At 58.9% G+C, this 25733-nt stretch overlaps 1 protein-coding gene across 3 annotated transcripts in view; it reads right to left on the bottom strand.

The window, feature by feature from the left end:
• Nucleotides 1–5511: 5511 nt before the first annotated feature.
• Nucleotides 5512–25733, bottom strand: part of LOC311620812 (interleukin-4 receptor subunit alpha-like) — a 31720-nt gene continuing 11498 nt past the window's right edge. For all 3 annotated transcript variants that reach the window (XM_084880488.1, XM_084880489.1, XM_084880490.1), the window contains exons 2-10: nucleotides 20894–20981; nucleotides 18779–18917; nucleotides 16910–17061; nucleotides 14888–15039; nucleotides 14337–14493; nucleotides 12287–12386; nucleotides 10285–10363; nucleotides 8732–8781; nucleotides 5512–7914 (exon numbers count right to left, since the gene is read on the bottom strand). In XM_084880488.1, the coding sequence (XP_084736614.1) occupies nucleotides 6426–7914; nucleotides 8732–8781; nucleotides 10285–10363; nucleotides 12287–12386; nucleotides 14337–14493; nucleotides 14888–15039; nucleotides 16910–17061; nucleotides 18779–18917; nucleotides 20894–20963 (2388 nt within the window). In that variant the 5' untranslated portion in view covers nucleotides 20964–20981 and the 3' untranslated portion in view covers nucleotides 5512–6425. The remainder of the gene's footprint in view (nucleotides 7915–8731; nucleotides 8782–10284; nucleotides 10364–12286; nucleotides 12387–14336; nucleotides 14494–14887; nucleotides 15040–16909; nucleotides 17062–18778; nucleotides 18918–20893; nucleotides 20982–25733) is intronic.

Genomic DNA, 25733 nt, shown 5'->3' with positions numbered 1-25733 from the left:
ATCCCCAGTAGGGGGTGTGCAAGAGGCAGATGATCGATGAGTCTCTCTCATCGATGTTTCTAACTCTCTATCCCTCTCTTTTAATAAAAGTGTAAATTAAGAATGACCTTAAAAACAAACCAAAAGGAGACTATGTTTCTGTGAAATAGGCGGGAGCACATGATTGAAATGACATAAGCTAGGAGAGGGAAAGACAAGGAGAACCACTTTTGAAGTTCCTCAGTAGATCAGAATAATTGCTTTGAGTAGCCTTAAACTAAGTTTCCATGTAATGGGTCAATTGTAATTATGAAAACTAATGAAATATCAAAAGTATAAGGAATGGGTTCTAAACTGAGTTTTGTGAGAATTGAATTAAAAATACTATATGTAGAAGAAAAAAATGAATGAAAAGAAATTATAATGTCCAATGTATCACACACACATATGTATAAACAAATAAGATAGCAAAGAACTCATAAACATAACAGATCAGGATAATAGTGTCCATAATATTATTATTTTTTAGGGTTGTCTTTAAATATGGAACACTTGAAGGCTAGTATATGTAATTCAATTTGACAAAAACTTCTGTGTCTCCATGAATGTAAAGAATTTATATAACAAAACTGTGATTAAAATATAATAAAAAACCTCTAAATTAATATGATAATGCTAAGTAAAATATTAAACATTTGACATTAATTTACCACTTGATGTGCAAAATAGAATCCTATGAAATATGTATTCAGATTAGGTGAATTAATGATAATACATAATAAAAATTCTGTCTTTCTGGGCTCAAAGATAAAGGTGGTTTGTGCAATCAAATTAGGACTTCTCTTTTTAATTTTTAAAAAAGCATGATTTTATAGACTTTATGTTTTAGAGTAGTTTCAGATTTACAGCAAAATTAAATGGAAGGTACAGCGATATCCCGTCTCCACACTTGCAGAGTCTCCATCATGATCCACGTCCTCCATCAGAGCAGTACATTTCTTACAGATGAAGCCTGTGCACTGAGCATCTTAGTCATCCAGAGCCCACACTGTAACCTCGGGTTCACTCTTGAGATTGTGTGTGTCATGGGTTTGGACAAATATGTGACATGTATCCAACATGATAGTGTCATGTGCAGCAGTTTTACTGTTCTAAAGTCCCTCTGTGCTCTGCTTATTCATCCCTTCCCTCCTCTATCCCCTGGACATCATATTTTTACTGTTGCCATAAGTTGCCTTTTCCAGAATGTCATGTATTTTAAATTAAACAGGGTGTAGCCTTTTCAGATGGACTTCTTTCACTTAGTAATAGGCATTTGTTTTCTCCACGTCTTTTCACAACTTAATAGCTCATTTCTTTTTAGTGCTGAGTCATATTTCAATGTCTCTATGGACTAGGGTTTATTTGGCCATTCACCCACTGAAGGACATCTTGTTTGCCTTCACCATCCTGACATCTGTCCTCACCCCACCACGGCGGCTGCAGGTGCTTCTCTTATCTGGGGACCAAACGGAGGCCCAGAGAGGCCAAGCGCCTGGCCCGTGGTCACACAGCTCCCCTGGCAAAGGCAGGGTCAGACAGAGGCTGGATGAGGCAGAGCCTCGCTTCTCTGAGTCTCCGTGTTTGTTCTCGCCTGGAAAGGGGTGTAGGACTGTGGGGGAGGGTGGTTAGGGGTCAGGGTGCATCATGGGCAAGTCCCACCCGCGGTCTCCGCGGCTGTGAGGAGCCGGTGAGATCACGCCTCCCTTGCAGTGGGGGCTCAAAAACCCCTTGCTGTCTTCTTAATTAATAGCTTTTGTAGGAAAATAGCATCAGAAAATGTATTCAACAGGATGCTAACAGATAGATACGATGCCCACAAGCCACCAGGTGCTGGGCGGGGCCTGGAGCTTCCGGTGGCTTTCACTTTCCTATTTATATCCTCAGGGTTTCTCTGAACCGGAGGAGGCTGGCACGTGCCAGTTTAATACCAGAAAAAAAGCAACAAGCAGGTTCTTTGTTTAAAAAAATAAAAAAAGGAAAATAAAAAAGCAGATGCTCACCACCTAGGAAAAACCTCTGTAAAATTAAGTGTGCAGAGTGAAAGCAAGGGCTCTGGAGGCCTCCTGGGGCCAGCTAAGGCCTTCCTCAGGGCCCCTACCCACCCCGGCCACGCCCATCCCCCTGGGCCACGCCACCTCCCGGCCAGCCTCCGGGGGGCACTGGGAAACTCCGCAGCCAGCATAGCTGGGCCCACACCCCTGCCTGCTTCCAGCTCCACCTGAGGGATGGGCAGGGAGGGGGGCATGAGCTGGGCGCACCCGACTCTCTGACCCTGCCCCCCTCCGTCTCTCTGGGTCTGTACCTCCTCCAGGCTGAGGAAACTGAGTTGTACGTGGACTAACATGACCTGCTAGCCCTGCTCTGTCCCACACGGACTCACCGCCGCAGGGGGCTGTTTAATGTACCGGCTGGTCTGTAACATCTAAACCCACGTCCTCAGCCTCACAGCCTCATCCAGTGCCCACCAGCCCGGCGTGGAGCGGCCTCCGGACCGGGCCGTGAGCGTCCCCCGTAAGGAGTTCTGGGGGCAGCCCTGCCCCCACTCTCCGCTGTCTGGCTATAAGGCCGCTGCCTAAGGTCGTGCACAGAACCCGAGTTCTCTCTTCTTTTCTGATTTCCTTCCTGTAAATTTAAAATAAAACTCTGATCCATGCTCATATCTTAGATGTATTTTTGGTTTAGCCATTGCCTGTCAGGGAGTCTTATTCGAATGAAGGCATGGATCCCAGGCCTGGTGTGGGCAGTCCGACCCAGGAGGGTGGGCATAAGCCAGAGAGTGTGGAGGGTTGGGGGGTGGGGAGAGAGAAGCTGGGGCTCCCCTGTCAGGCTTAACCAAGGGCAGCGGGAGCGGAAGTGGGAGCCCGCAGAGACTCACAGGGAAGTTCAGAGGAGCCTGGAGCAGTGGCCAGGGCTGAGAAGTCTGGATTTCTGCGCTGTTTGTACCTTTAATTCTGGGCACCTGTGCCCCGGCCAGGCTGGAGGAAATCCGAGACATGGAGAAGACGATTGTGTGGAGACTCTCCTCAGGAAAACTCCCGACACGGGTTTTATTATCCTCCTGTGACCGGACAGCCAGTGGGTCCGGCTGCCTGTCACTGCTGGAGCCCATGAAGCAGAGACGGGCTTGAATCATGTGGGAGCGTTTATTCCAGTCCTGCCAACAGCATGGGAGAGCAGCAGAGGGACAGCGATGGCGTGGGGAGCAGGAGTGACAGGCGCTGGGAAGTGGGCGTTCTATAACGGTTTGAGGGCACAGGCAATGTGGGCCGGCGGGGGCGGGGGTGCCTAAGAGAGCAGGTACCTCTGGCGCCTCCGGAACACACTGTTGAATCTTCTGTGACTGGCAGTTCTCAGAAAAGCAGGAAGGGCTGCATTCTGACGTCAGCGCCCATGTGCCAGGCTTACAACGCCCAGCCAGCTTAGAGTGTGCCTCCCCTGTCAGGACAGGACAATCCCGGTTAAGGGAGCGTGGTCAGTGTTTTTATAACAAAGCCAGTCCCCACTATTCCGTTCCTGCCCCCACACTTTCTGTTTCCCAATAAGAAAACGAAGGCGCAGGCAGGATAAAGGGGACCTAGAAAGCAGCGAAGGGTCCTATGGCTTTAGGCCCCAAAGACCCTCGGGGCGTCCTGCCTGATTTGGAGACCAGGGCTTGGGAGGCCAAGGGCCACATTTTAAGGGGATTTGAAAAAGTATTTTGTCGAGAAAATTCCAAGAAAGGCCCTGGCAGCAGCCACTCCTCTGAACACATCCACTCATTGCTGGTGGGAGGGCCCTTATCCCTGCGTGAGAACACCAGCATCGAGGATGTTAGCCAGCGCTGCTGTCAGGGAGCCTCAGTCCTCTGCAAGGTGAGGCTCACAGCTGGTGAGTGCAATGGTGGTGTAGCCTCCACTTAGTCTTCTTTCTTAGGGTGCACAGCACCCATCGGTGTTTGCAATTTTTCCTTTTGTCTGTTTCATGTCTGTCTCTCCGACTGAACTCTAAGGTCCAGGAGGGAAGCAGCTCCTCTCACTGTCTCCTCAGCACCCAGCACAGCCCCTGGCACAGTAGGCACTCAGTAAATATGGGTGGGTGTGGGCTTTCCCGCTACCTGCTTTCCTGCTCTGCTTCCTCCTAAGCTGGAGAAGGGGGCTGGGGAAGCAAGAGCAGAGGCCTTTCTCCAGCTCCCGGGAGCCTGGGAGGTGGGTTAAAGGCAGGGAAGAGACGGGGGTTCTCTATCTAATTCCCCATCCCAGCCTCCCCAAGCCCCGTTATTTCTGTCACATCAGCCTCAGCTGACAAGCTGGGTCTCCTCCTTATAAAATCCCGAGGAGAGAACAGTGACTCCTGCCTCCATTCTGCTGCACCTCAACCCTACTGCCCCTCCACCACTCACACTAATGTATTTTCCCTGTTTGCTGCTTAATTTTTAAATTGGGTTTTCTGAGGCCATGCTCAGACAAAGCGGATTAGAGCTGACATGCGGATGGGTGCCGTGCGGTACAGGAGAGGCCTCCATGGGGCTGGAGCTCTGCAGGCAGGCCTGGCTCCGGGACTCGCTCGCTGTGGGACCCGAGGCCAGACCTCAGCCTCTCCGGGCTGCTTCCTCAGCTGTAAAACTGGGACGACTGAACCTGCCTGCTAGAGCTGGCACAGGGGACATACAGCACCTAGCATACTGCTTGGCGCTAAGTAGCTATTTTTATTTTTAATTCTTTCATTTTGTTATGAAAGCTCCTGAAGGCAAAGTCCAGAGTTAGTTCAGGCTCTGCCATTCACTGCTGACCTTAGCAAACCCCTTTTCCTCTCTGGAGCTGTGTCCCCACCTGCAAACCGTGTGTGTGTGTGTGTGTGTGTGTGTGTGTCTGCGCGCGCGCGTTTTGACTCCAGCTGCTAAGAGATAGTTTTGGGCTCAGCACAAAGGAGACACTTGGACAATCAGGCTGCATGTAAGGCAATGAGCCTCTAGCACACTGTGTAGAACGCCAGAGCAGGAATGAACCTCAAACGGCCAAGCCTCCATTTGAAAGTGTGACAGACACAGTCACAGACCTAGGAGCTTACGCTCCCTGCCTGCCCGTCGGAGGCCCAGTCCCTCAGGCCACCCACCTGGGTCTGAGAACCATCACCGGCAGAGCCTGGGTGACAGACACGCGGGATCAGCTGTGGCCTGCCTACGAGCTGTGAGCCTTGGCAAAGCGTGGAGCTGCTGCCAGTGCCCCTGCAGTGGCCTCCACCGGTGGCAGAGGGGAGTGGGCGGACCAACACCCCAGCCCCCACCCCACTTTGCAGGGACACCTCTAGGCTTACAGGGTGCATGGCTTTCCAAAGCTCCCGGCAGGACCAGGCAGCAGCGGCCCGGCTGGCGCTGTGTATAACACTCCCTCCTCTACTGCCTCCCCCTTCCCTGCCTCCCTGCCGGCTCCCCAGGGGCTTCCTGGGAACTTGAGTCCCTGTGTGGAGTCAATGAGTTAATAAAGATAAAGTACTCACAGTGGCAGCATGCGCGTTTCATAAGTAAAAAAAGAGAGAAAGAACCTTTACTTATATAAAACTCCACCCCCGCCCGTCCCAGCCTCCTCACCAAATACAAATATTATGTTTAAACAATCTCTCTCACACACACACACACACACACACACACACACACACACACTCCGCGGGAGGTCCGGGCCGGTGGGCAGGTGAAACGTGCCTGGTGTCGGTGTCTGGACGCCCAGCTCAGCCGGCTCTCAGGGCGGAGCTCTCCCTCTGGTCTGTGGCTGCAGCCACGGTGTCTGCAGGGCACCGACTGGCCCCAAGGCAGCTGGGTGTGTTTATTCCCGGGACCCCACAAACCGTCACTGCGTGGTAACGGCCGTTTTTCATGAGCCGGCCTAACGGGGCCGTTGAATGATGGCACCTCTGGGCTCATCACCACGCTCCAGGCCCGGGCTTCCCATCAGCCCCAAAGCCTCCGATGCGCTCCCGGTTGCTTGGTTAGTGTCTAGGCTCAGCGTCCAGTCCAGTGACGTGGCAGCAGCGAGGCCCGGAGCAGGGCAAGACGTGGGCAACCGAGTGAGCGGGCGGACAAACAGGCCGTGGGCGGCGTGGCAGGGGCAGTGCGCTGGCGAAGGGTGGACCGATCAGGTGGCTGACAGCTCGCTCACAAGCCAAGGTGCCCGGAGCCCCCGGTCCCTGCAGGAGGCTCTGTGGGCCCCGCTCCCGCCTTCCCGCCCGCGGCACGCGCTGAGCTCCTCAGTGTGAGAACAGGTCCGGCCTCCGTAGCCGGGGTCAGACACCCTCACTTCACACGGCATCTCCGAGTCTCTGGGCCATGCCAGCCTGGATGTACTCAGCGTGGGGGATGGAGTGGGTGGGAGCGGGGTTCGCAGACAGGGCTGAGGCGCACACAGCAACGAGGGCGCACACCTAGGACGCACTCATGTCTGTGGGCCCGTCGAGAGCATGGCCACCATCTGGGGGGTCTGGCTTGAGCTCTGGGCATTGCTGGGGCCAGGCTGGAAGGACAGGGGGGCCTTACCCTTCTCCGAGACACCCAGGGGCGCCAGGGAGGCTGGAGGGAGAACCCCGCCTGGCAGGGGGCTCCCCAGGGGCTCGGGGCTGTCTCCACAGCGGCAGCCACAGCAGCGGGGGGCCTCGCCGTGGGGGGCCTCGCCGTGGGCCTGGCCTGGCTCCTCCCGGCCACGGCACTGCTTCAGGCGGCCGCACAGGTGGCAGGTGAGGGCCGAGTAGACGATGCCGCTGCCCAGGTCGTCCCCGAGGGGGGCTGCGGCCTGCTCCGGGGTGAGCGGGCGCTTCTGGCTGTCCTTTCCCCGTGCCCCTGGCTCCAGACCGGGGCGCTCCGGGGAGCCAGTGAGGGGGAGCGAGTTCTGAGGGCCGGGCGGTGGCCCCGTGTCCAGCCCAAAGGTGAATAGGGGGACAGGGGCAGGGACCCCAGGGCTGCCAGCAGTGAGGTCCTGGAAGGGCCTGTAGCCCCCCTCCCCGCTGCTGGCCTCAGCCCCAGGGGTCCCTGGGCACGCGGCCCCGCTGGCCAGCAGGCTGGAGAAGGCCTTGTACCCAGCGTCTCCGGGGGGGCCGCCCGCCTGGCCGCCCCGGGCGCCGCCCTGCCGCACCGCCGATGCGAACTGCCGGTAGCCCCCGGGGGCCGAGGGGCCGGCCGCCGGGAGCCAGAGGACGCTCTGCCGGAGGCCCTGCTCCCAGGTCTCCGGCTCAGGCTGGAGCGCAGCGGGCGGCCCGGAGGGCAGGGGGGCAGGGAGGACACTGGGGTCCCTGTCTCCCTGGTCCTCGGCCAGCTGCGGGTCCGAGGGCGGGCACAGCAAGCTGCCGAAGCTGCGGTACGCGGGGTTGTCAGCGATGATGGTGACAGCCAGGCGGGCGGGGCTCTGTGTCCGAGGGGTCGGGGGGCGCTCTGGGTCGGAAGGCTGCTCCCTGCCCTGAAGGGGGGCCTCCTGAGACGCCTCACCTGGCAACTCAGCCCCAGGCACCTGAGCACTGGCCCCTGCCGAGGGCGAGAGGAGGCAGGACTGCCCCCAGCCTGGCGGGCAGGAGCCCCCCTCCGCGCCCCCGAGGAGGTCCAGGAGCAGATGCTCCGTCATTCGGGCCGCGATGCCCGCCCTGCCCTCCTGGAAGCCGGCCCCGCTGCTCTCGGGCGAGGGGCAGAGGCTCCCTCCTTCTTCCTCCTCCTGCTCCTCCTCCTCACTCTGCAGCGGGGCCTCCAGCAGCTCCACGCAGGTCACCACGCTGATGCTCTCCGGCCAGAGCACCGCGCTGCTGCCCTCCGCGGGGCACCAGGCTGGTCCGGGGCCCTGGGCAGGCCCGCTCCCGGCCGCCTGGGAGGAACCGTCACCCCTCTCCACGCCGGGCTCCAGCAAGCAGGGCAGGAGCTTCGTCAGACACGTCTCCCAGTACCTGCAGAAGCAGTTTGGTCAGGTCAGCGTCTCCACTTGAAAAACTCCTACTCATCCCTCAAAACCCAGCCTGAAGCCGCCCTGGACTGATGCCTACCTATTGCAGATGGGCCTCCTGGCTTTACAGCCACTGCCTCTCAGTCTGCCCGCTCCTGCCCAGGGAACCCCCGGAAGGAGGGCCCTGTCTGCCTTGGGGATGTCTGGAGCTCAGCACATAACCCGGACCCACTACCAGCTCAGACTATTGAATGAATCCGTCTTTGTCAGGGAGGATGGGATTTAAAACATGCAGCACAGGGAACGCCCACTGAGGACAGCTGCCAGGGGCAGGGCTCCCGCGTCCTGAAGGCCCCTCAGTGCCGGGTCTAACCTTCGGCTACTGCACAGGGGGAGGCCCAGAGGCCTGGGGGAGGCGCTAAGGAGGCTAAGGTGCTGGTGGCATCTTCAGGGTTTAGGACAGTGGTGTTTGCCAACCAGCATGCAGTGATGTCAGCACTTTACAGCGGGCACCGCTGCCCGGGTACTTGACTCCACAGCCTTGCTCAGGCCAGAGTGCACCCCCAAGGGGGCCCCCCCGCACCTGCCCGACCCCCCCAGGGAAATTCGGGGGCCCAGCCAGCAGCCACCTCCCCAGCCCACTCCTCCCCCTCCCACTCTGCAAAGGAACAGTGCTGAACACCAAGGAAAAGGCAGGCACGGAGGGGCGAGGGACCCCGCTCTCAAGACGGGCCCACTGCGCCAATTCCACCCCCTTCCAGATCCACACGGGCTGTGACCCAAGCTCATATACGTACGGGCACCCAAGCTCATATACGTACGGGCACTTGGCCGGCTCCTGGCCCCCAGGGCTCTTCCCCCACATGGGCACCTGGAACACAGAGACGCCAGTGAGCAGAGCGGAGAGGCCGCAGTGAGCCGCAGGAGGGCTGTGGGCCCTGCCGTCATCTGCCGGAGGTCAGACCAGCCACTGCGGCTCCCGGAGCCTCAGCCCCTGGGACAGAGTGAGGCCGCCCTGAAGCTAAGCTGCTGAGGCTGAAGGCAAAGTGGCCGCTGTCGTCTGCAGCTCCTCCACCCCGTGGGTCTGGCCCGGCCTGTGACTTGCTTTGGGCACAGAAAGTGGCACAAGTGGCACTGTGCCAGCGGGCCAGCCCGCGGGAGGAGGACACGGCTCAGTCACTCCAGGGCCCGGCGAGAGCCAGACCACCGCGGAGCTGGGCGCGAAGCCGCGGGGAGGAGCCCGGCCAGGGAGCTCCCTGCCCTGTCCAGACCCCCCCGCCCCCCCGACCCCACCGCTGAGCAACTGCAGAAGCAGGAGCTACAGATGGGGCTTGTTTCAACCAAGTTTAGGATCGTTTGCTGCACAGCAAAGCTGACTGACACGTGGACGAGGCTGGCTCTGTGCAGGGCCTGGTGACACACACTTCACAGGCACCGTCTGGGTGAATTCCAACCGTTCCATAAACACCACACAACCCACAGAACACCGGGCTCAGGGAGGTTAGCCGCTCGCTCAAACCCAGGCCGCTCTGCAGGTGAGCGGCAGGGCCCGGGCTCACCATCAGCATGGACTCCTCAGCCTGCCCGAGGGTCGCCGGAGACCTGAGGGCCGGCTCCCGCCCCCTTCACAGAGAGCCCATGAGCTCAGGCAGACCACACGCGGCCACGCTCAGGCTGGCTCCGGCCGGCCCCTCGGTATCCCCGCTCCTGGCAGGTGAAGGATAGGAACGAGCATGGGATACATCCCAGGCCAGTGAGAAAGGAGGGGATTGGCTGGTGCTTTGTGGCATTTCCCGCTCCTAAGAGGAACACACAGGCCGAAACCGGTTTGGCTCAGTGGATAGAGCGTCGGTCTGCGGACTGAAAGGTCCCGGGTTCGATTCCGGTCAAGGGCATGTACATTGGTTGCGGGCACATCCCCAGTGGGGGGTGTGCAAGAGGCAGCTGGTCGATGTTTCTCTCTCATCCATCTAGCTCTCTAGCTCTCTCCATTCCTCTCTGTAAAAAAATCAATAAAATATATATATATTTTTTTAAAGAGGAACACACAGGAGCCGAGTGCCCTCTCCCTGGCCTCCTGGCCTCCTGCCCGGGTGCAGGTACCTCCCCAGGGGATGGCATGCCTGTGACCGCAGGGGCCATCTCCTCCCAAGGGAGGGGCCCCGCCCACGGCTGAAAGTGGCTCTGAAACCCGAGGGAGGGGGCAGGGGCAGCCTCAGGGCCCCCGATGACCACACTGGGCTGCAGAAGCCGCCTGCGCTGGGGCCTTCCTGACGCTCAGGTGCACCTCCAAAGCCCATGAGCTTCTAACACCCAGACGCCGGAATGCTGGTTCCTGCCAGGAGCTCCACAGCACCAGACCGGCCACGCCTACCTGGGCCTCCCGGATGACCACCGCCACGAGGGGGCTGCGGGCCGGGCTGGGGATCCGGTCCCACCACTCTCTCTTGATCCTGGAAAAGAAAAGGGAAGCGCATTGGTCTCTCCTCCCATAGGAATGACCACATCGCCAGTTCCTCCCAGGGGCCAGGACCATCTGGGTTGGTTTTGGATGTCTCCTGGGACAGGGCCTCCTGCCAACCCCATTCACAGATGAGCAGACTGAGGCTCCCGGGGCTGAAGGGACAGCTGGCGGCAGAGGAGCCGGTTGGTGCCCCAGCATTCTGCTCCCGACTCGCCACCTCTGTCCTCAGTGGGAACAAGCCCAGGGAAGCAGGAGGCACTCGGGCTGCAAAGAATTCGGGTGCTCCCATCAGCGGTCCCCCACAGAGCCGCTGGGAGCCAGGCCAGGGGAGGCCTGAGAGGCCGAGGAGACCCTGGGAGAAACAGGTTCCTTCCTTCCCCGGTCGGCCTGGAGCCATGGCGTGTCAGCTCTGAGGGAAGGTCCTCAGATGCCCTGGGTCAGCCTCCGCTGACTCCACTCAGTCAGCATGCCGTAGTGAGCACCTACTGTGTACCCTCCCTGTGCTCGGCCTCAGAGACACAACAGTGAACAAGACAGACAAAAGCCAAGACCGGTTTGGCTCAGTGGATAGAGCATCAGCCTGCGGACTGAAGGGTCCCAGGTTCGATTCCAGTCAGAGGCATGTACATTGGTTGCGGGCACATCCCCAGTAGGGGGTGTGCAAGAGGCGGCTGGTCGATGTTTCTCTCCCATCGATGTTTCTAACTCTCTATCCCTCTCCCTTCCTCTCTGTAAAAAATCAATAAAATACATATATATTTTTTAAAAAGCCCCCCCCTCATGTAGCTGACCTCCTAGAGGAGGAGACAGACAGAAGTAACCACAGGACATGAATGACGGCATCCAGCGCCATGAGTGGAAATGGAGAAGATAAAGGAGTAGAGAGGAGTGGGGGGTGGTCCAGGAGGGCCCCCTGAGGAGGTGGCCTCTGAGTGGGACTGAGAGTGGAAGAGGAGGGAGCCAGGGCGATGCCGGGGAAAGGGCTTCCAGGCAGGGGCACGGCGAGTGAAAGGTTTGGAGGGAACCTGCTTGGAGCGTTCACAGAACAGCAAGAGGCTGGAGTGCGGGAGAGCGAGAGGGGCTGGCAGGACAGGCGATGGGGAAACCGAGGCTCAGAGGAGGGGAAAGGCCAGCCCATGGTGGCTGGGAGGTGTCAGTGACAAGACACGGAGAGGAGAGCCTGCAGCCCCTGCCACTCACTGTGCGCCCAGTCACTCCTCGGCCGTCACTAATCCTCACATGGCGAGGGAGGACTCACTAGTCCCATTTCAGAGATGGGAGCACTGAGGCTCTGAGACACCATGTTTCCTGAAAACCAGGCTCCTTCTGCCCCCACCCCACTGTGATCCAAGACTCTCTCAGACTCTTAGGACAGACGGAACACGTTCCCGCTCTCTCAGCCCACAGAGGAGGAGCCAGTCACACAGCTGCCAGCGCCAGGGCCAGACCCGAGCCCAGGTCTCCCACTGTCAGGGCGATCGGCTAGAATTCCTCGGTCTGTGGTCACCTGCCCCCAACTGTGTGGACCACACCCCGGGCAGATCCACCTCCCTCTCCCAAGGGAAGGCCCCTCCCAGCCCCTCCCTGGCCAGCTCCTTCCCCAGGCAGGCCTCAGCTCTGATCTCCTCTCCTCCCCCAACCCAACCCCTGACACAGCGCCCGGGACATCTGGGCCTGCCCCAGCTCATCTCCTTCCGCGCTGGGGCTGCGGGGGAAATACCGGGCTCTCTGCAGGCCTGACATGGGGCTCCCACAGGCGCACAGAGGCCGTAGGTTGGTTTCAGCCGCTGCCTCAGAGCCTCGCCCACAGCAGCTGCTCCATAAACACTTATGATTGAACGAGGACTGCAAGCCGGCAGGTGAGAGGAGGGACTCCGGCCCGCTCCCTACCCCGGGCCGGCCCAGGACTCACTTGAGGATGCTGAAGTAACAGGACAGGCAGATGGCCATGATGACGATGCAGGAGATGCCCACGGCCAGGGGGAGGCGCTGCTCCCAGGGCCCCTCGTAGTCTGGAAGGAAGAGGGAAGCCGTGAGCCCGCATTGCGCTGGGTACAGCCTGGTCTCCATTCCCTGGCCGGAGCCCAGACTCAGGACAGTGGCTCCCAGATCTCACATGATCAGCCACCCCGAGCCCTCCCGCCCCAGCCCATGCTGCCCTCCCCTCGCACCGAGCCCTTGCCACAGCGGCCCCCTTGCTGCCCCTGCTCCTCCACGCTCAGTGCCAGCTCAGGATCTTGAAATGCTGCTCTTTCCTGAAGCACCGAGGTCAAGGGCAGTGACTCTGGCCCTGGACGACCTGAGTTCAAAGCCTGGCTCTGTCGTACCCTCACTGGTGACCCAGGACACGTCCCTCACCCTCTCGGTGCCTCGGGTTCTTCACTGGAACAATGGGGTTAACAACAGTGCTCATCTCACGGGGAGCTGTGAGGGTCACACGACTTACCACCCACCGCACTCAGAACAGCGCCCGAACCCCATGCTGCTATCCCCTTCACACACTGCTCCTCTCCACCCTCACTGCCCCCTGGCCAGCTCCCAAACTCCCCCCGCCCTCTCTGCCATCACTCCGCCCCCTTTCCCTGCTTTACTGCCTCCAGACCCACTGCCCCTGGGTCTGGGTGGATCTGATTTCCTCTTTTCTGGATGTTTATTTTCTGTCTCCCCCTCCCCCGAGGGCCGGTTCCAGGAGGCAAGGATTTCTGTCTGCTTTGTCCCCTGAGCTGCCATGTGAACCCGGGAAGGTCCATGTGTAAGACTCAATTTTATGTGAGATATTCAACATTTCTACTGCAAAAGCCACGGTAAAGTTGCAAAGAGTTGCTCTGGGGAATGCAGCTACAGTGAGGGCTACATTCCCCAGAATCCCTTGCAGCTACGTGTGGCCCTGTGGCCAGTTTCACCAATAGAACTTGAGAAGGAATGATGTGTCACTTCAGGCTAAGGCTTTGTGTTTTTTTTTAAGTATACGTTTTAATTCATTTTAGAAGGAGATGGAGAGAAAAAAGAGACAGAAACACTGATGAGAGAGAGACATTGATCAATTGGCCACCTCCTGCAGGGCCCCCTCTGGGGATTGAGCCTACAACAGGGCTTGCTCGCAGGCCAGGAATTGAACCAGTGACCTCCCGGTGCATGGAACAATGTTCAACCAGCCAGGCTTTTAAGAAGCAGGAGGTCTCCCTGCTCTCCTTCCCCTTCTGGCTGGATGCAGACAATGGCAGGGCCCTTAGAGATCCTTCACTTGGGGTCCACAGACCTCCACCGAGGTTGCAGACACAATTCAGAGGCCTGGGACTTGGATGGGGAAGAAATGGCATCTCTCTTTCACTCACTCTGACACCTCGCATTTCCGCCCGTTCGGCATGGAGGGAGCCTCAGCAGTCACCCAGCTGCCCACAGACATCACACTGCCCTCCTACCACATGCCGCCGCCAGATCACAGAGCGTCACTTATCTCATCCGCTCACTGGGGACAGTGTCTATGAGAACTGCCCTCGCTCCTGTTTCTACCGTGTTAACGGAGAAGCAGATATCCCCAGATCACAAACATATTTAAGATAATTTTTAATTATATAAAATTAATCCTAGTACTTTATTTATGCCTGTAGAAACATTGTTCTGAATGGGTCCTCAGGCCTCCCTCACTGCCAAAGGGCCCAGGACACACAGGTTAACCATCTCTGCCCCAGAGAGAGATGAGCACGGGAGGAAGACCACCCACAGGCCAGCACGGTGCATGCTGGACTGTCACACACACAGAAGCACGTTTCCACACGGGAAAGCTCGGGCCCCGTGGGCACCTGTCACGCAGCCCCGCCTGCCTGCCTGGGCCAGTGGCCATGCCAGCCGCTCCTCTGTTACCTGCGTGGAGGTGAGACCCGGGTGCTTGGCCAGGGCAGAGTCTGGGCCCAGAGTGAAGTGGGGAGGACTAACCGCTCAGCACTCACCCGGATACTCACCGTGAAGCCACTTGACAGGGGGGCTCCACTCGCTCCACAGGCTGTTGTAGCTCGGGGCCCAGGCCCGCACCCGCGCGCTGTAGGGGGCCCCGGGCGTCAGGGCGCTGGCCGGGAAGCGGACGGTGGGCTCCTGGTAGGTCACATTGTGGACTAGGAACTGGGGGAGGAAAGGAAGACATCACCACACAGCTGGGGCTGGGTTACTAAGCCGGTCAGGTCCGCCGAGACGCCCGCCTTGACCAGTCAGGGTGGGGAGAGAGACGATGCTGAGTGAGGGTGTCACGGTGGGACTCGGTCATTTGAGAGGATCCCCGAAACCTCAGTGTCCCTCCGGCCCCTGGGACACACAGCTGCGCCCAGAGCCTCCCTTACAGGGATGAAGTCACGCCCCTTCTCCGCACACCTGGCTCCAGGCGAGGGGAGGAGGGACAGGAGCCGGGACTCCGGGTCCCAGGCTGCCCGTCAGCCCGGCTCCTGTCTCCCACCCTGGGGCGGGGTCTCCGCTCCCCGAGTGCCAGCAGAGGGTGCAGAACCCCCACGTGCCCACTCACCTCCGTGGGGTCGTCTTCATTTGAAATGTTGACCAGGAAGGAGAGCTTGGCGTGCAGGCTGAGGTTGGCAGGGTACGGGTTGCTCCAGGTCAGCTGCCACGTGTGGGAGTCCGAGGCGTGAACCGTGAGGTTTCCGGGGGCCCTGGGTTTCACTGGGGAGAAGGGAGAAGGGGGCCTGGTGAGGCATATGGCCCTCGGAGCCCGGGCCGCTGAGGTTTTCAGTCCACACCACCACCACCACCACCACCACCACCATCTCTCCCCACCCCCACCCCCCCACCCCACCCCGCACATTTGTAGGCACCACGTAGGTTCACAGTCATAGCAGCTACAATCCCGGCACTGACTCTGGCGTTGCTCCCCTTCTCCCTGGAGCCACAGGGAACCCAGCACGTGTACACCAAATAACCCAGACTTCTTCCGTCCTTCACACTTTAGCCACATCTGAGAGCTATATTATGTACCATGTATTTTTCTTTTTTCTTTTTTTTTTTAATATATTTTTATTGATTTTTACAGAGAGGAAGAGAGAGGGATAGAGAGTTAGAAACATCGATGAGAGAGAATCATCAACCAGCTGCCTCTTGCACACCCCCTACTGGGGATGTGCCGGCAACCAAGGTACATGCCCCTGACCGGAATCGAACCTGGGACCTTTCAGTCCTCAGGCCGACGCTCTACCCACTGAGCCAAACCGGTTTCGGCTGTACTATGTATCTTTCTTTATTTTGATTCATGTATTTTGATTCATTGGCTCTTTTTAAGCAATCATACCAGTGAGATCACAAGTATATAATATGCATTTACACCATGCCCTAGCCAGTTTGGCTCCGTGGATAGAGAGTTGGCCCATTCACCATCGGGGCCAGCCTGCTGCTCTACCCTGACGGAGGCTGGGCAGGCCAGATGGCCTGTGCACCAACATAGGGGGGCAGGCCCGGCACACTGCCAGTGGGCCAGCCAGCCGGCCCTCCCAGGTGCACAGTTCAGGCTGAGCCGATATGACTGGTCTGTGTGCCCAGGGCCTTCAGGTCTCAGCAACGGGGCTGTGAGCATCTGTCAGTGGCCTAGGGGCATTGAGGCAAAGTCATCCCCACAGCCTCCTCCCACGGAGGACCCTGAGGCTCTCTCAAAATGGCACCCCCTCCCTCGAAGCGGAGAGAAGTGCCCGGACAAGCAGCACACCGCAGTGGCAGTTCCTCTGCCGGGATTGCCCCAGTCACCCCCTGAGCTCCCGCTCCGACAAACAGAGGCCCTCTGCCCGGCCCGCACGGCTCAGTGGGTGAACATAGATGTATGAAGCAGGTGGACCTAGTTCGATTCCCAGTCAGGGCACTTGCTCGGTTGTGGGCTAGATCCCAAATGGGGAGCATACAGGAGGCAGCCGATCAATGATTCTCTCTCATCATTGACATTTCTATCTCTCTCTCCCTCTTCCTTCCTCTCTCTGAAATCAATAATTTTTTTTTTTTTTTAAATAGGTGTGCTCCCACACCCACACATACTCTCCCTCTCACGCCCTCTCCCGCTCACACGGTCACCCTCACTCCAGACCTGCCCGCCGCCATGTTCTATTCTAAATGGGGTTTTGAACACCTGTCACTACCCCCGCCAGCTCCAGGGGAAGGCCTGCAGGGACTCTGGGCAGCAGCATAAGGCCAGCCTTCCATGGACTGTCTGAAGCAGCAGCAGCTGAGCAGTCGAGGGAGGTGAGGACGGTTCCCAGCTCAGTTTCTGGTCTGCGGCAAGCACGCTTTCCTCCAAGCAGCCTGCTCAACACCCAGTCCGGGCGCTCACATCCAGGGGGTTGCCTGTCTGAGCTGAGGGGGCCTGGTGCTGCTGAGCCCAACCCCATTTCAAAGACGGGAGGACTAAGGCCCAGGCAGGGCGAGAGCCCCATGGGGTTAAGGAAAGGCTGCTTGGGCCCTCCCCGCCCCCATGGAGCCTGCCTGGCCCACCCCAGGGCCGGGCTTAGAGCACCGACCCTGCCCCACCCCGCCCCGCCCCGCTCTGCCCGCTCACCATGCTCGCTGGGCTTGAAGGAGCCACTCCACAGCCGCTGCTTCCCAGCCCACAGGCCCAGCTGGTAGATGTCCCCGCTGCTCACGTTCTCCATCAGCATGTCGCACAGGCACACGGCGCGCTCTCCGTTCGCAGGGACACACGTGTGCTGTCTGCGGACACGGGCTGCGTTAGGCTGTCATGCACGTACGGTGTCCCCCGGACACGCCTCAAGGAACCACATGCTCTGCTAGTTCCCGGTCTCCTGCCTCAGGACCAGGTCAGGGGGCTGGGAGCAGAGCAGCCAGCCTGTGTGGTGGGGACAGTGGGCTAGGACTGCATCCCTGCTGCCATAGCTCCTCACCCACCACCCCCTGGCTGCGGCCTTGGTCCCAGGACTCAGCTCATCCTGAAGGCCAGTGAAAGGGAAGAGCTGTGGCAATGGAGATTTTGTAACAGCACGTGGGGGAGGGGGGACACACCTCGGGGCACAGCCGCTCCTGCGCACAGGGGACTGTGGCACATGCCCTGCCCCTGCACATCATCCAACCGTGACGCCCCAAACAGCCAACCCGTGTCTCATGGGCTAGGCCACGGGTGGCAAACCGCGGCTCGAGAGCCACATGCAGCTCTTTGGCTCCTTGAGTGTGGCTCTTCCACAAAATACCACATACAGGCGTGCACATACAATGCGATTGAAACTTCGTGGCCCATGCACAGAAGTCGGTTTTCGGCCTGGGCAAGTCTATTTTGAAGAAGTGGCTTAGAACACTCAAGGGGCCAAAGAGCCGCATGTGGCTCGAGAGCCGCAGTTTGCCAACCACTGGGCTAGGCCACGGGCAGCAAACGTTTTCCCCAAAGGGCCAGGCAGTGAGTATTCAGTCTCTGAAAGCCAGACCATTTCTGTCCCGGCTACACACTCTGCCGGTCCAGAGCAAATGGTGAAACCACCCCCTGGGGAGAGAATGCAGAAAGGGGGGAGAGGGGAAAAGGGAAAAGGGCAGAGAAGCCAGCAGCCTCGGAGCTTAACAAGATAGTGATGCAGGTGCTTCGCATGCATTCTGGGAGGCCCAGCAGAGTGAAACGGGGACCTTGAGAATGAATCTGCACCAAAATGGTCAGCAGAGGACTTTGGAACCTGCAGACGGGGGTACACCTCAGACCCCCACCCCACTCCCTCTTCAGGTTAGCGGAGGCCCGTCTGCCCCTCGTAAGCCAGACGCATAGGTTTGCTTGCCTGGCTTCTTTGCTAAAGGTGCGCGCTTCAGTTGCTTTAATAAAACTGGCTTCATCACAGCGCAATCAAGGCCTCTCGTCTAAGTTAAATTCATCGATATGAGAAGACAAGGAACGGGGCTGGGAGCTGTCTGCCTGGGGGCTGTCCCAGAGCACCTCTGGTGTGGGTGAGAGGGGCCTCTGACAAACCACCTGCCACTTGGCTCTCCCTCACAGGCGTGCAGGGGAGTTCTCCGAGAGCACGTGGCGTGTTACGGTGTCGCTGCTCTGGTGGCTGCGTGCTGTTGTGATTTCAATGTCCTGGTTCCATTCCTAGCAGCCCAGAGCGAGCGCTACAGGCTGCCTGCACGGACGCTTCTGGGGTCCTCGCTCATTCTGAGCTGGATCCTGAGGCTGAGGGCCTGAGAACCGCCTGGTCCGATGTCCCGATGTCCCGCTCCACCCACACACCACAGGCCTGGTGTGTGTGCTCGGAGCGGCATGACACCCAGCGCATCGCACACTGCGCCCCGGCCCCAGCTCTGACCCGGGCCCAGCAAGAACCGCAGGGAGCCGCACTCAGCACCCGGCACTCCAGGGCATCGCCGGCCCCGGCGAACTCAGGCCAAGCTCCCGGCCTCCCCTCGCCCCCCCAGCTCCCCGGCACAGGCTCACCCCTCGTTCGGGAAGACCAGCTGGTAGGTCAGGCGGAGCTCGGCGCTGCAGTCGGTGGGGCCGCCCATCCTCCACTCGCAGGTGGAGGTGCTGAGGTAGTCGGAGAAGCAGGTGGGCAGCTGCCGGAGCTGCACACCCCCTGGGGAGACAGACACAGGAGCGCCCTGAGCGGCCAGCAAGAGGGCCGTGGCCACCGGGACAAGCCGGAAACAGCCCGAACAGGACCAGGGGCCCATCGCGAACACAGGCACCGCCGCCCGGACCGTCGTGTGCGTCTCACAGCCTCCCGCTGCCCTGAGGCGGCTCCCGAGGCTGAAGAAGATCCCTGGGTGCAGGGCCCACTGAGGGGGCACCCCGAGGACCTACGTGTGCTGCCGCTCACCTACCTGCCTTCGGCCAAATTACCGGGAAAATGCATGACAGTGTGAGGAGGGTTATCCCTGTGCCACGCCCGCCTCACCCCCACCCCCACCCCCCTCTGAGCTCAGGAGGCTGATCCCACCGTCTTGTCACCCGGTGCCCATGGCCGCTGGCTCCTTGTTGGGTTCGGCCAGTACCAAAGGGCGGGATGAGAAGTTGGGGTGCTTCGTCCAGCCTCTCAGTGACAGAGCCAGCTTCGAATCCGGCAGATTTCAAAAGCCAGAGTGAGAGCAACATCTGTCCCAAGAGATGCGTCTTAAAAAAAAAAAAATCCCACAGCCTGCTGAGCTTGGTATCCCTCTGACTTCCCGAAGTTCGTGTGCACAGCAGGTGCCGACCGTCTGAGAGCCATGGCCCAGCTCCAGAGCGCCCAGCACCTGGCCGCAGGCACCCTGCTCCAGTGGCCAGCACCGGCCCATCACCGCGGCCCTCCCTCCGTGTGCCCTGGTTCTCTGGACAGAGAGCTTCCCATGTTAGGTAAGGAGAGCCAGGGACCTCCAGTAAACATCTCAGACCCTCCACACCCGACTCCCCGCTCCCCACAGCCCAGATCCCTCTGCCTCTCAGAAATGACAGCCGCTCCTTCCTGGTTGCTCAGGTCAGAGCTCTCGGAGTCATCCCTGACCCTGTCCCGCCCCGCCTGCCAATCTCTCTTCAAATCTCTCTCCCAGGAGGGCCCGAAGCCAGTGCCATCCGTCTCCTCTGCCCGGCCAAGCCCCCGGCTACTGCGGCGCCTCCTTCTGGGCCTCCCGGCTCCCCCCTCATGCTTACAGACAAAGGATCCCTATTTGTGTAACAGGCCATGTACCTCCTCTGCTCACACCCTCAAACCTTCCTGACTGGTCGCCTGCCTCCCGGCCCCACCCCACTCCTCTGGCTCCTCCAGCCTCCAGGCAGGCCCTCGGCTCCGCCTCCACTGAGGTCCTCCCCAGACAGCTGCTGCTCCCCTCCTTCAGTCTCTGCTTCAGTGCCTGCCACTCCTGAGGACTCCCCTGAGCACGTGTTGTAAATTGCAATCCTCCCCTTGACCCCGCTTCCCCAGTCCTCCCTGCCCTGCTCTGTATCATCTTTTCCCACACCTTCTAACAACCGTTAGTACCTATAAAAATAAAGGCATAATATGCAAATCAACCGAATGACCGAACAGCAGAACGACCATCCAAACGACCTTCCGGACGACCACGCTGCCAGCCAAGGCAGGTGTGGTTTAATTGGTCGGGGGCCCTGCCATTGCCCCCACGATCGCCCCACAGAGGGAGACCCAAGCCACCAGCCAGTGATGCTGTGGTGTGTGGGAGGTGATCGGTGGCAGGGGGGGGGGGGGGGGGCAGCACCGCGCAGATGGCAAGCAGTGGCAGCGTCGGGGGCGGGGCAGCTGCTGGCAGCCAGGAGAAGGAAAGCCCCCATAGGTCCAAGGGACTCCACCCGAATGGGTCCCGGATTGCAAGAGGGCACAGACCAGGCTGAGGGACACCCACCCCTATTCCATGCATGAATTTCATGCACCAGGCCTCTATTTAACTTATAATTCGGGCCATCTGTCACTGGCTGTCTCCTCCCATGACAGTGTAATTTCAAGGCCCAGGATCTTAGTTTTTTTCACGGATTGGGCCTGGCAGGTAGACAGTCAGTACATGTTTGCTGAAGGAATGAATGAATGAATGAATGAATGAATGAATGAGAGGGGTGACTTACCAGCGCCTGCCGCCCACACCAGGATCAGGCAGCTCACAGGGAGCGTGAGCCCGGAGCCGAGCCGCCCCATCGGGAGGTCCTAGGGCCCCTGCGGAGAGACAGTGAGCGGTGAGGGCTGACCCTTGTCCCCGCCACCCAGGCATCCCAGTGCAGCCTTCAGAGCTCGCCTCACTCAGACACAGCCGTCCCCACCCCGGCCACTGTGTCTCTGGCCACGGTGAGCCCTCCGTGTTCAGCAGAGACCTGTCCAATCACGAAACCCAACCCGGATGCACAAAGCCCTGAGCGAGAGCCAGGAACACCTGTCCCTGGGGGTGGTTCTTGGAAAAAGCCCAGGCCCGGCTGAGTGTGTGTATCCCTCGGACTTCCGGAAGTTTATTCTGCATATTTGCATGTGAAGGTTCTCATAAGTCCCGCAGTACAGAAGTTTCTCTTTCTTCTCTTAACCCAACACTTAGCAAATTTATTTACTCAACTTTCATTTGTGTGTGTGTCAAAACCCCTGACGGATTTTTAATTCCTTGAAATATAATTTGGAAATGCTGACCTAACCCACCTTACAGAGCGGGTTAAAGAAATGATGATATACACATGCAGTGGGGCGTTAGGCGGCCCCTAAAAATGATGCCGTTGGGTGTGTTAAAATGGTGGCCCCAACTCCTCCCTCCTGTGTCCCTGTCACCGTGCAGTGCCCCCACCCCCACTGGCCACGCTCTGGGCAGGGTGTTCCCTGCATTTGGATCTGGGCTCGCCATGTGATTAGCATTGGCCAGCAGGATGCTAGCCGGAATGCGGCGTGCACAGGCCTGCCCTGGCACAGCCGCTGCCCGGAGAGCGTGCCCGGCCTCGCCTGCTGGCGGACGGTGCCGGCAGGTCCCGGCGGTCCCCGGGCCTGCGGTGAGCTCACCCTCCGCGGGGCAGGCAGCTGACCTCGCTGACCCCAGTGCATGAGCGAGCCCATGGGGTCAGGCAAGCCCACACGCCGGAGCTGAGAGTTCCTCACACGCCCTGCGGCATTATGGGTGATCCTGACAGAGCACGTGACCCCTCCCCAACTTCGGTCCCCACGGAGGGCCTTCTGTTCCGTGTTTATAGCAGTGAAGTCACGGACCAGCCTCCCTGTGTTAGCGACACCCCACAAGACGTAGCCGGGAATAAAGACTGGAAGGTGCAGACGCGCAGAGAGAGAGCACAATTCACACCCCCCACACCACAAGCCCAGCAGTGCCCCTCACGTTAGTCTCTGTTCCTTCAGAGTCGCTGCTATGATTACAGGGAGGTGAGTATGAAGCCTGTTTACCAAACCGGCAGCACCGGCACCATGTGAAAGCTTGTGCTTTAAACTCCTGGCACCATGAACATCAGTCCACACACAGAACCGAGCCCACAGCCTGGGCCAGCGGTGCCCCCTGTGGTGGGACTGGCACTGGGTGAGCCTTGCTTACTGTCACCTTGTTCCGCACGGCGTGGTGTCTGCCTGTCCCCAGGGGACCCCACCTCACATCTCTCCTGTCCTCCTTACATCCACACCCGCTCTGCCCGCGCTCCTGTGGCCCCTGAGCAAGCAGCTCGCCCCCGGGCTCAGTCTCCATCGCCCCGGGCGCCGAGGACCACCTGAGCCAACACACTGAGGCCTCAGGCCACCTGCACAGGAGGGATGGGGAAGGCGCCCGTGGTTCTCCTTAGGAAGAGGCTCAGGAGCAGATCCCATCGGGCCACGGAGTGCCACTCCCACACGCCTGGCACCTCATGCCCAATGCCCCCCACACGCCTGGCACCTCTTGCCCAATGCCCCTACATGCCTGGCACCTCCTGCCAAATGCCCCACATGCCTGGCACCTCATGCCCAATGCCCCTACAAAGCTCCGTCCTGGGGTTGTTCTGGGCAGTGCTGACAGTGCACACCCACATTCCGCTTGGGTCTCTGTCTGGGGTCAGTTCAGAAAGGCAGCTGCCAGGCCTCCTCCTGCTGCTCAGTGCCATGTGCTTTCAGACAGTCGTCTCTGCGCTCTCCCTGCCGGTAGTGACAGGCATGAAGCTGGCAGGTGCCCTGCACAGAGGAGGTATGTCGGGAGCACAGTGTCAGGAGCATGGTGTGGGGAGCACGGTGTCGGGAGCACGGTGTCGGGAGCACAGTGTCAGGAGCACAGTGGGGGCTGAAGCCACAGCAGAAGCTCCAGCCCCCACAGGCAGCTCTCCAGGGGCTTCGTCTGACACAAAGGCTCTGCAGCGGCGCCTCCCTCCCCAGCCCAGCAGCTGTGCACCTGCCTCCTGCCACCTGCTCACCTCCACTTCCTGCTGCTCCTCCCACACACCCACTCACACCCACCCTGCCCTTCCCTCTCCCGTCTTTTCCATTCATTTCCCTCCCTCGGCCTCTCTCTCTTATTTACTCACAGGAATAAACTTCCCCCCAATACTCCAATGTGGGTTTCAGGGAAACAGGACATTCTCTGCACAGCCCCGGTGCAACCAGCAAAACCAGGAAATCACACAGACGCACGATGCAGTCTAATCCGCTGACCCTGCTTCCGCTTGGCTAGCGCCCTCGTCTGCCCAGGACCCAGCCGGGCATCAGGTCACCATGAGCCCGGCGCCCAGGCCATGGCCTCTAAATCCTTCTCTGCTTTGGCAGGCACCAGCCTGGATTGTCACTGTGCCAGGAAGGAAGGAAGGAAGGAAGGAAGGAAGGAAGGAAGGAAGGAAGGAAGGAAGGAAGGAAGGAAGGAGGGAAGGAGGGAAGGAAGGAAGGGAGGGCTTAGGAACGCTGGGGACACGGTAAAGGACAGGAGTCAGCTCGAATGGTGCCCCCTGGCCCACAGGGCACCACTGAAGCATCACAACAGACATTACAGAAACCATTGCAACCGGGAGTTGGGGCAGGAATGCAGGAGGCTGCAGGGCCAGGTCACAAGGGGGGAGTGAGGACAGCCCTCATTGCCACAGCAGCCTCTAGCTCACACCAACCTCGTGTTAGTGACTTACTAATTAATGAATCAGAATAACTAACATTATAATTTTATATAATCTATCTTACCTAACAGTAGACAAACATGTAAATGGGTCATACCTCCGCTACACCCAGAGCCAATCAGAATTGAGTATGCAAATTAGCCCAAAGATGTCGGTGCCCAGCTGCTCCAGGTGTGGAGTGGCCAGGGGGCTGGACACCTGCTGTGAGAGGGAGGGTGGGGGGCGAAGGGATCTACAGGAGCGGAGTGCTACAGCAAAGACAAGACTGCAGACTCTGGCTGGAGTCTGCAGCAAAGACGAAGACAGCAGACTGTAGCCAGGGTCTACAGTGAAGACAAAGATGAACTAGCCAGAGTCTGCAGCAAAGCTGAAGAAGGCAGACCCTGGCCAGAGCCAAGGCCTGAGTCTCGGGTGCCGAAGGAAAACTGGTGCTGGAAGCCAAGGGAAGGAAAGCCTGTTGCATGAATCTCTTCACGCAACAGGCCTTGTGTGTGTGTGTGTGTGTGTGTGTGTGTGTGTAAAACCCTAATATGCAAATAGACCAAATGGTGGAACATCCGGTCACTATGATATGTGCTGACCAGCGGCGGGGGGGGGGGGGGGGGGGGGGGTTCAGAACATGATGGGTGTTGGCTGCAGCGGGATGGTGGGCAGGTGAGTGGGGGCACCAGACCAAGGCAGGACATCAGTCACTGTCATCAGGGTGAGCCTCTGGTGGTTACTGAAAATTCTTTGTTCCTGCACCACAGTCCCACCTGGCACTCACACCTGCTGCTAGCACTCAGCACTGGTCCTGATCCCTTGTGCCATTGGTGGCCCTGCTCGCCCGCCCTTGAGGGCTTCTCACCTCCCCCTGCTCCTGAGGGGCGATCAGGGCAGCAGCCACTCACACCCGCTCCTGGCACCAGCCCAAATCGCTCCACGCCATCAGCGGGTGCAAGCAGGGCCAATGTCGTCTACAAACCCGCATAAGCCAGAGGTGAAGCAGCCACTTAAACAAACACACCAACTAAGGCCATATTAACAGAGATATGAGATCCAGGACCAGGGAGGTGACGGTGCCCAAACGCACCTGTGCTTCCTTCCAGAAGAAATGCTGCTGACTCGCAGCTCGTTGAGAGGATGACAACGGGCACAGAGAGGCCCCAAGTCCCGAGGGCAGCCTCATCATTCACTTAATTACGATATTTACCATATCCCCCTACACAGTTTGGTATTTCTCTTTTGTTAATCCTCACTCGCAGATATTTTCCCATTGATTTTTAGAGAGTAGAAGGGAAGGGGAGAGACAGAGAGAGAAACATCGATGTGAGACACATTGATTGGTTGCCGCCCACAAGGCGGTATGTGCCCTTGACCAGAATCGAACCCACGACCCTTCCGTTTGCAGGCCAATGCTCTATCCACTGAGCCAAACCAGCTAGGGCCCTCCCTACACATTTTGTTCATATTAATTCATTCAATACTCAAAACAGCCCCCTTGAAGTAGGTGCTAATATTCCCTGTTTTCAGAGGAGGAACGGAGGCTCAGAGCGGTGTTGGGGACGGCCCTGCTGCATGTGGCAGGCCGGCTGCGAGCAGGGCGCCCGGGCCCCAGAGCCTCAGCGCTCAGCCTCTCCCTCTGTCCTTCATGTCCTGGGACCACGGGCCCGTCTGAACGTGGGTGCAAACTCCAATCCCTATTTCTAGGCAAGCGCAGGCATTAACTTTGCATTCCACTTTAGGGGTCCACAAGTCCCCTGAGCCCCTCCCCTGGGCAGTGAGCAGACTTTGAGGGTCTTGGATCAGGGCTGTGGCAGGACTTTCCCAGCCCAGAGCGGGCTGAGAGAACGGGACGGGGCCACGGGGCCGTCCCCAGTTGCTGCAG

This window comes from Pipistrellus hanaki, assembly GCF_964339955.1.
Source record: "Pipistrellus hanaki genome assembly, chromosome: 4".
Classification (NCBI taxonomy): domain Eukaryota; kingdom Metazoa; phylum Chordata; class Mammalia; order Chiroptera; family Vespertilionidae; genus Pipistrellus; species Pipistrellus hanaki.
Note: the sequence above shows the minus strand (reverse complement) of the source record. Positions and strands in the feature narration are given on the sequence as shown.